The sequence below is a fragment of the Cyprinodon variegatus genome, unplaced genomic scaffold (assembly GCF_000732505.1).
Source record: "Cyprinodon variegatus isolate N-32 unplaced genomic scaffold, C_variegatus-1.0 Scaffold1033, whole genome shotgun sequence".
Taxonomy (NCBI): Eukaryota; Metazoa; Chordata; class Actinopteri; order Cyprinodontiformes; family Cyprinodontidae; genus Cyprinodon; species Cyprinodon variegatus.
This window is the reverse complement of record NW_015151486.1, coordinates 149,175-160,518: the sequence shown is the minus strand read 5'-3', so window position 1 is coordinate 160,518 and position 11,344 is coordinate 149,175. Positions and strand designations below refer to the sequence as shown.

Below are 11,344 nucleotides of genomic sequence, written 5' to 3'. Positions count from 1 at the left end.
AGGCAAACCTGGACAACCAGATATCATACAGGTCCTAGTTCCTGAGCTGAAAACAGGTCATAACCATGCTTTTCCAACAAGGCAAGGCAGAGCCTATTTATATTGTCCATTCACCAAAAGACTGATTTATATTGCAAAGCTCACTATTTGAAAGAAAGAAAAAATTAAGAAATCTCAAAAAATAGAGTTTAGCACGTTTTCCAAAAGTAAGAGTTGTAGTCTGAACTAGATGAGGTTATCTATGTGTGCTACAAGTTTTGTGGAACTAAAATGATCTATAGTGTAATTACTGGCTATTATATGCTTATAATAACAATGAATAACTCTCCAAAAATACAGTTTGGCCAATCTTCCCAAAGTAAGAAAAAAAAGAATGTTAGAACTGTAAATATACAGTCATACTGTATGTTTATATTACTATTTTTTTTTCTGTATTATTGTTTTCAAAGCTGCACTTTTTTTTTTAGATTATTCATTGATATTATAAGCATAAAAAAAGCCTATTATTACACTTTACAGTAGATCATTGCAGTGCCACCAAACTTGTAGCACTTGTAGCACAGCACAGAATGCAGGCTGTGAGGATCAAACCGGGTACTTGCAACCTTCTCAGAGCACAAGCGCACTGCTCTAACCACTAATATATTAGCCCACACAGCCCCCTGGTTGTCCCAGCATGCACTGTGCATGCTGGGACAACTTTCAATCTCAAGAACGGACAAGTCTGCTCTTCTTGTGAATAGTAACAGTACTATGGCTGACCTAATAAATGCCAAATGTAACACTATTTGACAATATATGTATGTATATATAGATATATATATATATACATATATATTTAGTAGCAGGTGCTGATGCATGATTTTCATACCATGCCATAGTAATTACTGTTGACCATTATCGGGCCTCGACCTCTCAAGTAGACGTATTCTTCCCACCAATCGCTGACCTGGAAGTGAAACAAAACAGAAGACATGACAAAACCAGTCATTTCAAGCTCTCTGTAAGTGCTTTAAATGTGTTTTATATGTAAAATAAACACAGTGGATGAGTTTAAAGAGGAACATAAAGAAGAAGCATCCCCAAAGTCTCTCATGCAGAGATGGGGCCATCAAATGATTCATGATCAGTAAGCTTATTTACACCAGTTTCATCATCATCTTGATTTATCTGTGAATGAATGGACTTACATAGTTGGCAGCCCAAAGAGCTTTAAGTCTGAGGTAGCGCTGGAGGCGGTGCCCAAGGCTCGACTCGAACTCATCAGCCAAGTTTTTCATCCGCTCAAACTCTGGATCCGTCAGCAGAGGGCGCACTGACTCCAGATACTAAGGGATGGAGAGCAGAGAGAGAAAATCTATCAAGTGTCTGTTTACTGGATTCATTATATATCTTCAGTGAAAACAAAACTAATCATAACAACAACGTAGATAGATCCTATTTTCCAGTAACCATAGTTACCCTGCTCAGTGTGTCCTGTATGGCAGGAACAGGAAGGTGAGGAAGGGAGGTCTGATAGCTGTACAGCAAAGGTTTCTTTCTCGAAAATAACCTCATCAGAGTCTGAAAGGAAGAATAGATAATGGATGAAATTTTCTTAAACTAAACAGATTCAATAAATATGATATATTTAGAAATTTCAAATGGACTCTCATCTTAAAAAAGCTTTACTAATGAGGGGTGCTGGGATGCGTGTCTTACCACCCAAACTTTAGTGGTGTTGGAGACCCTCCCATGCTGCTCGAACATCCACTGGTGGTAGGAGAGCAGCAGCTTCAGGCAGAAGCGGAGCGCCAGGATGAGGGAGAGCCACAGCAGGGTGCTGAAGACCAGGGCTGACACCATGGTTTGACCCTGACTGCTGAGGGACACGTGGAGGCTAGAAGAAAAAGACAAATAACATCAAAATAAAATAAAAAAGCCAAAAAGGGAAGATAAGGTTTTTAAACCAACCCAAACTAAATGTAAAAAACCAACATTCCTCTCCTGTCAGATTCAGATTTAATGAAAGTATAATAGAGTAACAGCACCATCTGCTGGTTATAAGAGGTAGTCTGATAAACTTTTACCATCTGAAATCATAGTTAAATGGATAAGGAAAAAATGTATAAAAACATTTCTACCGAGCAAGAAAAACATCTGTAAAATGGCTAGAGAGACCGCTCTTTCTTTACAGGCAGAAAATCCACACCAAAGCACTTCATACCAGACACCAGTCACAGACAGCATGATAAAACTCAAGAAAAAAATGTTGTAAAAAAAAAAAAAAACATCTGTTCTCTTTTACATATTACAGTTTTTAGTGTATTTTTTTATTGCAGAAACACTAAAATTCCTCTGTGAGAGTAATAGATCCATCCATTTTTCATCACACCTATTCCCTGCTGGGGTCACGAGGGGTGCTGGTCCCCATCTCCAGCTGTCAATGGGCGATTAAGATTAAGTAGCACATTACAGCTGTGAGCTAATTGTGGTTTCTGATTTACAGATGTTTGAACTGAGTTATGTCTGAAATGGAGCCTGTTGAACAGAACAGAACTCTGTTTTATGCCCCTGTCACACCTTGACGATTTAGAAACCGGATGCCTGACGTAGAAAATATCTGGCAAAATTGCTGGCATACATTACGGGTCAGTTTTGCATAAGTTATGAGCACGCTGAAGTACACTGAAACACGCTGAAACACACTGGCACATGTCGACATATTGCAAGCATGTGTGTCAGCGAATGCTCATACGTGGGGCATTAGTTACAGGTAAGTTATCTGATCTTTCACATACATTAAATGTAAGTTATTCATAAGTCGTTTAGCTTATCAAAAACTTTATTTTTTTTTTGAAGTTTTTATGATACTAGTGGCTCTTTTTTCTTACAGTAGGCTATCAGGAAAGGGAGAGAGACATGCGGCAAAAGGACCACGGACTGGATTTGAACCCAGGTCTGCCACGTCGAGGACAGAAGTAATGGCCTCTGTACATGGGTCGTGCGCGCTAACCACTGCGCCACCTGCACGTATCTGATGTGTTCCAGACGACCGCTGAACGTGTTTCTAACTTACAGCTACTGTATAATGGTGTTTTGGTATGAAAGGGGAGGGAAACTGTCAGTTTTCCTCCAAACTGCAGCATCCTCCGTGCATTCATGCCCACGACCAACAAACTTCCTACCTGAAATGATCCTGAATCTACTGCGACTGCAAACCTTCTGTCTTTTTTTTTCCTTTTATTTGTTCTTATTTTTGTGGCATGCAGTAGAAAGAAGCTACGTTAATACCGCAACCAAAGACATCTTTTTATGCAGACCGGGCGCATTGCTGCTCCTGAGGAGCATTTTAAATGCCACATTTTAAATGCCACAATAACCACATTTAATGAATTTTAATGCCAATTAAGGCCTTCATTTTAAAAATAATAATTTAATGACTTTTAATGACCCGCGGAAACCCTGATGTGGCAAGTATTTGGGAATGGAATGAGAGTGGCGTCCTTCAGCTAAGAACAAAGTGTAATATTTTGATCAGGCTGGAGACGTGGATGTCTAATCATCTGCTAACATGTATCATGGAAAATGTAATGTAATGATGAGCAGCTGCCATTCTATAAATTCTAAGCAACTCCTCTGATCTGAGTAAGATTACAATTTCTATCAAAATCTGTTGTCATGTCTCCTGGTTATTTAATGCATATAAGTAATGAAGTGTTATTTAAAGAGTTTGTCCGGAGAGATCTATTTTCAGGAAAAAGAACCGGACAGATAGAGATTCAAGGTGCAGACACAGAGCCTATCTCTAAGAACACCTTATAGAACTTTTTTTATCCATCCTTCTTGAATTTAAAATCTTAAATAACAGCTGTTTTTTTGGAAAAAAAGCTACTGAGTCCTTATTTGTTACAATTAATTATTTATATTCTTCTCAAATGTGATCGATTGCTAGTGGCACTGATATCTTTACTTAATATAACTTTGAAAATGTAAAAGACAAATCCTTTTTCTTGCTCTTAACACAGATTTCAGTCTAAAATGCTGCTTGTTTTCTCTGATTTGCAGGTAGTTTGTAAAACCAGCACATCAGGGATATGTTTACCTTAATGGAAGATGCTGCTGGATCTTTGAGATGAGCCCCATGCTGGGATCAGACTGCATGTACATGGTAGCCAGGATGCCGATGGCAACAAAGAGCCACGAGGAAGGGCTGGCCGGATACACGCCCTTTATCACTCTGTTCTGTAACCAAACAAGAAGAAAAAACAATTTCAACTTCTATTAGATTTCTGACTTCATTCAATGCTGTTTTTGTTAATAATTTGTTTTAAAGTTTTACTGACTGGTCTATGGGGTGAATTTGGTTCCATTATTGTTCTAAGTGAGGAAAAACAATGTGGAAATGGGAATAGAAAAAAAAAACTTTTTTTTTACTTGGAATAAAAAAAAATAAATAAAAAACAAAAAAAATTTATAAAAACAACCAAGAAATTACAAAAAGGTTCTTAGAGTGACTTTGCTTTGCTCTTAGTTTTTTTTCCTGATCATTTTTCTTTCCAACTTATTTTCATACTTTACTCTTTTAATATGTCATTATTTTGTATTTTTTATATTTTCACAGATTTTATATTTTCATTTGTTTTTATTTCTCTTTTAAATTTTTTTGTTAAAAAGCTTCCTCTTTGATTGCAACTACTATGAAAAAAATAACAGCATACTAACATTTGTTATGATGAAGGGGATGAAGGAACAGATGAAATACGTCTTTCTTGATAGTTATACCGCTCACATAGGTAATTCCAATCAAAAATGTTTTTAAGAAATATGTAGAACATTTTTAGGTGGCAAATGTTGCAAGAACGTAAAGCTTAAAGCTTTACAGCCATCCATTCATCGTCACGCCTATCCCTGCTGGGGTCACGAGGGGTGCTGGTGCCTATCTCCAGCTGTTTATTGGTGAGAGGCGGGGTCCACCCTGGACAGGTCGCCAGTTCATCACAGGGCAACATAGCGACTAACAACCATTCATGCACAAACTCACATCTAAGGAGAATTTAGAGAAGCCAATTAACCTAACAGTCATGTCTTGGAAAGTCGGAGTACCCAGAGAGAACCCATGCATGCTCAGGGAGAACATGCAAACTCCATGCAGAAAGACAGCGGGCTGGGAAAGTAGAGCACATCACCCCAGTTCTAAAGTCCTTACACTGGCTCCCTGTATCTCAGAGAATAGACTTTAAAATACTTCTGTTAGTCTATAAATCTCTGAATGGCTTAGCACCTAAATACATCACAGACTTGCTATCAGTGTATCAACCCTCCAGACGACTCAGGTCTTCTGGCTCCAGCCTGCTCTGCATACCTAGAACCAGAACTAAACATGGAGAAGCAGCATTTAGTTCCTATGCTCCACTTATCTGGAACAAACTTCCAGAAAACTGTAAAAGTGCGGAAAGCCTGAGTTCCTTTAAATCAAGACTAAAAACAAATTTGTTTAGGATAGCCTTCAACTGTTCTAGTTAAACAGTTCAACTAAAACATATTTTCTTTAGTCTAAATGTTTTTAATATTCTTTTTTGTTTCTGCATTTTTTACTTTATTTATTTTTTTTATTTTTTCCTACTTGCTTTGATTCTGTTTTATTTTCCTGTATTTTAATCATTTAAAAAGCACTTTGCATTGTCTTTGTACTGAATTGTGCTATACAAATAAATTTACCTTGCCTTGCCTTGGGAATCGAACCTAAAACCTTCTTTCTGCAAGGCAGCAGTGCCACCCATGTTTTTTTTTAAACCATTCACTCAGAAAGGCTACAGAAACAAATTTCCCTTCCCCACTGTGCTGCTTTGTTTGGGTCAATCAAATCCAAAAATAAATTACCCAAAGTTTCTGAACGTGATTTGACAAAATCCAGAGTTAAAAGTATTTTATAAGGAAAACAAATGGCAAATAGAAAACTCTCTGAGCGATTATACTTCCTGAAGCGGGCCGTGTTAGTCAGGCTTTTAGCGTACTGCTAATAAATGGAAAGTCAATCTGCAGACAAAACCGTTGAACATAAAATAAACAGCAATCCTTGTGACATTACATTACGTGATTGCTGCATTTTTATTACTTTGAGATATTTATGGCTCTAAACTGACACCTATTGTCAGTCCTTCCCTGTATTCTCCTTCCTCCTGCCAACTATTGACATTCCTACATACCATCGTAAAACTTGACACACCCAGTCAGGTAGGGACAAGTTATGATCACATCTCAGGGAAAACAGTGTCTCTTCTAACTGTGCTAAAGGTTAACCTGCTATACTTCAATATTAGAAAAAAAAAACTGTTTGCCAACCTGCCTTTAAGTGGGTAGAAGGTCACAGTGTTTTCCTTTAGTCTACAATTCTGTTTTTCTGTAATTCAAACAGACCTTTGTCGATACATCAATAGTAGAACATTAATATTTTTAGAGGACCTTATATTGCTTTACATTCTATGGAGATTGGAAACATGGGAAACAACCAAAAATCCAGTGAATAAATAGAGATCAGTGATAAAGCTCAACCAAATGCTTCACTTCACACAGCGTGACACAAGACCAATCAATACCATTTCAATAAACCATCTGCAGAAGGGTTAAATGCTAGAGAATTGGAAACTGACGTTTCGAAGAAATACAAACAGAAATACAGCTTTAAGAAAGGAGTCAACCAATAAAATTTATAGTAAACACTAATGATCAAACTTAATTCCTTTTAAATCTCATCCCTCTTGGAATCAAATATTTTTTGCATTTCTTTCAAACTGGATCTTGGCCTTTTCTTCATTATTTCCACACTTCATTGGGAGGTGCTAACTAGTTTAGCTGCATCTTCCACCTTCTTTTTTTACGCCCTGCACAAACGCACAGTATCTCCTCTGGTATTTTAAATATAATCAAGGGGCTTTATTTACTTACAAATTGAGCAAAAAGAAAGCAGAAAACAACATGCTGGTTAAGATTGACAGTCATCCAGGTCATAGACGTGCCAAAAAGTTAAAGAAGTTAAAAAGAAATATTGAAGAGAGAAAAAATAACCTTAAACAGAGGGGCTGGTCTCAGGTTCTAGCTTTCAAAAACCTACAACGCAGCGTTAGAGTTGATTCCTTCCCTCTATCATCTCAAACCTCATCGCCATGCAGGGGACTAATATATCACCCCTGCTCAGCCAGGCCAAACAACGACTCCCCATTACTAAGGAGTGGAAACGTTTTTTTGGTTTAATTTGCATGTTTTCTAAGCCATAACAAGGCTTTTGTTTGGAGCACTCTATAAGCCTGGAACCCAGACATTTTGAATTGAGAAGCTTCCTGAATGGGGAGCAAAACATCTTCAAACTTGGCTGTGTTTTTAAAAGTCCAGTGGGGTTGTTTTATATTACTTTCTTTACTTTTTGGAAAGCAGAAAAAACTAAAATAACAAATAATTCCACAGCAAGAAGTGGTAAATTTTCAGAAAATACTTTGTATGCAACCAGGGTGAGCTACTGGAACATTAAATCAACAAATGTCAGGTAATACACCTTCAATATAAAATTAAAATGTAAAGCAAGTCATGCTTTTTTTCAAGAGAAAAGAGCAGGGTTTACACTTTCATGTATTATAGCATATTTTATAATGCTGTAAGTCAGGGGTCTTCAACGCTTTCCAGGACAAGGACCCCCAAACTGATAGCGATATGGAGCAGGGACCCCTAATTAATAATATTGTGTTCAAACTGGTCCCATAGTCACTCTTTTACAGATGGGGAAATGTAATAAAAGTAATTTCTCCCGGGGTTATTAAAGTATTTCTGATTGTGATTCCTGGTTTATGGGACAGGTGTTGTGAATGAAACGGTGCCCAGCTTGAAAGAGCTCCTGTGTGTCGCTGAATGTGTGCATTGATGACTGAAAGACATCTTCTGCCTCCATTCATCTGTTTACTATGGTCTATTGAATTCATGTTAATGTGGATTTAAGGACATTTCAATCAGTGTAAAAAGTTGCAGGGGGGAATATAAATAAAAATAAATAAATTTGCGACCCCCATGCAGTACCTCCGTTGACCCCCTAGGGGTCAAATAACATTTAAGCAGAAAAAAAGCTACACTGGCTAAAGCTGTTTCCTCACCTAGTGCCTTGACATGACATGCTGTGAATTATGCAGCATAAATAAACTAAATTGAATTGCAACTATAAGAAGTAATAAAAATATTGTCAAACAAAAACAAACCCTTCTTGTTTGCAAGCAATGGAAAACAGCATCAGGTGGAGGTAAAAATAATGTAACTCAATTATTCATAGCAGTAGGAAAAAACATTTTGATCAATTCAATTCAGTTTATTTCTATAGCGCCAATTCATAACACATGTCATCTCAAGGCGCTTTAAAGTTCGACCAGATCATCCAATAAGATTGATTCAAAGTGTTCTACCCAAGGAAAACCAATTGATTATATCGACTCATTGATTCGAAAGCAATCCCTCAGACTAGGCATGCTTGTAGCGACGGTGGAGAGAAACACTTCCTTTTAACAGGAAGAAACTTCATAGAGACAGAAGCAGAGATACAAAAAGCAACTGTCAACCAGCTCCACAGGCGGCCCCATGCAGGAAACTCTGTACCACTTTTCTTTAAAATAAACATGACAACAATATGAGATAGTAGTTTTAGTTTTGATACAATAACTTTAAAGCCTTAATAGCACATAATACCTGCATTTATCTGATGTCTTTTGTCTTATATAAGGGATGTTAGGATAATTATCATTGATAATGTATCTGTTTATTACACCTTAATTTAGCTGCCTGTTGCGTGTCAGAACTGATGTTTTCCACAATACTTCATCTAAATACGATAAGCAACAGTTTAACAGTTAAAGAGGCCTTTTATACATCTCCAGTCTGCCACATCATTACATCATACATGTTAGCAGATGAGGAGACATCTATGGCTCCGGCGATATCAAAATTTTACACTTTGTTCTTAGCTGAAGGACATCGCTTTCATTCAATTCCCAAATCTTTGCCACATACAAACAGAAGATTATAACTGTATATCCGGACAGAGAAACTGTCCTAATTAGATAAACTATTATGGAAAACATCAGTTCTGACATGCAACAGGCAGACAATATTAAGGTGTAATAAACTCCTAACAAGGACAATGCTTTGCTTTTTCATATTTTGTCCCAAATATATATTAGTTTAACAAGAATTTACGAAGGAGAAACTGAAGGAAGTGGAATTAAGGCCTTTTTAAAATTATTTGGTTAAAAAAAAGAAAAAGGAAAAAAAGAAGGACAGGAAATGCTAACATGATCTCATCTCCTAACTTACCTTCATGCGGCTGACTCGCTTTTTCCAGGAACGGACTCCAGACAGGTAGATCTGGTTCAGGGCCTGATAGGACAGCTGTAGATCGATCCCCTCTGGTGTGATGGTGAACTGGAACGCTACGGCCTGATGAGCCTCCGCCATGGCTGTCAAGTTCAAGAGAAAAGTAAAGCTTCCAGATTAGTAAATGGCTGCTTAGATAATAAAAAATTACTGCCACAGAAAACAGAAGAGACTAGACTAGAAGTTGTTTTAAGGCCAAAGGGGATAAACCTGTAAAAACCAACCTGACAACATTAGTGATTCAGTTTGAGGAAGGAATGTTGTTTTTGCACGTGTAGAGCTTGAAAAATAAGAGTTTATTCTACTTCCAGCTCACTGCACTTTGACATGATTCATCCCTGAATACTAATATTGTTCATCGAATATTTGCACTTAGTAATTGGGCATTTATTACATTGCTTAAAAATTGTATGACTTATCAGTCAACATTTTAAACTGCATGTTATAGGAATGCTGTATGATAAAATCAAACGTGAGGCCAGGGAGGAAAAGCACCGATGAAAACTGTATGGATTTGATAACATGTTGGGTTTTAAAAAAGACTGCTTGGAAAAATTTTTTTACTCCTTTACCTTTGTTATAATTTGTCACTTTATATCTACTAATAATAATGTTTTTCTATGGGATTTTCAGCAATAGAATTTAAAAAACTGATGCAATGTTGTTGTAAAGTTAGAGGCGGGCGATAAATTTATGGCAAATTTGAAAAGTGTTAATTCTCCTAGGGAGTTAAATTCAACAGTTTTTAAGTCTTTATTTTGCTCCACACTTGATCAAGTTAAAATGGCACTTTTGAAATGGTTAAACAGTTAAGATTGTACGTAAAATAGTTGGACAAACACTCTTAGCAGTTGAAATTAAACATTTAGAGGTTTATTTTAAAGAGGTTTTTGCATCACATCCATAGTTTCTAATTGGCCTAAACTGTTTCTGCTTACTCTGTTAGTCCCCTTTTAAAAATTGGGCTCCATCAATTAGTCTGGCTGGTTAGGCTAGTTAATGGTTATCAGGATGTATGATCAAATATTGCTGAGTACCATCAGTGGTAATTAATTCTGTGCTTTCTGATATTTTGGAGCCAAAGCTGCCCTGAATCAAGCAAGACTGCTGTTAAGCTAGATGCTTGCTTGATGAATGTGCAAATCCATGCGGCCATTTTTGGTTTCCACGCCCCTCTGGACTCCATGCACCTAGGAAATGTTGTATCTATGTGGATGGAGCTATGGGGAAAACATGGTGAGTGGACATCAGCTCCCTCTGGTCTGGGTTCGCAAATGTAAACATTTAGAGACATCCCATGATTTAGCTCATAAATATCCCCACTATCAACACACTGTGGAAAAACTCCAGGAAAGCAATGAGTGTCGCTCTCAAACGGCATGAAGAGGCTTTGATAAAGCTGTAAACTGTGTATGCTTTGTGGAACTGGCCAGAAAAGGAGAGGAGCAGCACAGAGTATGAATGCTGCAGATGCTGTGACGGGTGGGGCTCATTTTCCGTGTGGATGTCAGGGCGTCAAGCATAATGAGCCCTTAAACAGGCTCTACCGGCCCCCTGAACACCTTTAACACCAACACTTTACCGATGCAAGTTAGGGGTTTTGCCCAAGAACACAACAACTGAGCTGTAGTTGGAACAGGGGATCCTCCAACTGTAGGTTCACTGATTCAATTCACAACAAATGTCATCTCAATGCACTTCAGTCAAGATCATTCAGTCAAATTAATTCAAAGTTTTCTATCTAAGGAAAACCAGTTGATTGCATCGACTCATTGACTGGAAGGCAATCCCTCACACTAAGCATGCTTGTAGCGACAGTGGAGAGGAAAAACTCCCTTTTAACAGGAAGAAACCTCCAGCAGAACCAGGCTCAGTGTGAGCGGCCATCTGTCAAGGCTGCCTTGGGTTCAAGGAGACAGAAGCAGAGATGCAAAAGGCAGCTGTAAAAGGCGGCCCC

General features: G+C 37.8%; 1 protein-coding gene across 1 annotated transcript in view; it reads right to left on the bottom strand.

Annotated features, from left to right (window-relative positions):
* The window catches only part of LOC107100949 (carnitine O-palmitoyltransferase 1, liver isoform-like), a 61,185-nt gene that overhangs the window by 40,080 nt on the left and 9,761 nt on the right, over window positions 1-11,344 (bottom strand). Inside the window, exons 2-7 of the mRNA XM_015399645.1 lie at window positions 9,328-9,470; window positions 4,085-4,224; window positions 1,702-1,879; window positions 1,462-1,563; window positions 1,191-1,328; window positions 872-949 (exon numbers count right to left, since the gene is read on the bottom strand). Coding sequence (XP_015255131.1) covers window positions 872-949; window positions 1,191-1,328; window positions 1,462-1,563; window positions 1,702-1,879; window positions 4,085-4,224; window positions 9,328-9,468 — 777 coding nt within the window. The 5' untranslated portion in view covers window positions 9,469-9,470. The remainder of the gene's footprint in view (window positions 1-871; window positions 950-1,190; window positions 1,329-1,461; window positions 1,564-1,701; window positions 1,880-4,084; window positions 4,225-9,327; window positions 9,471-11,344) is intronic.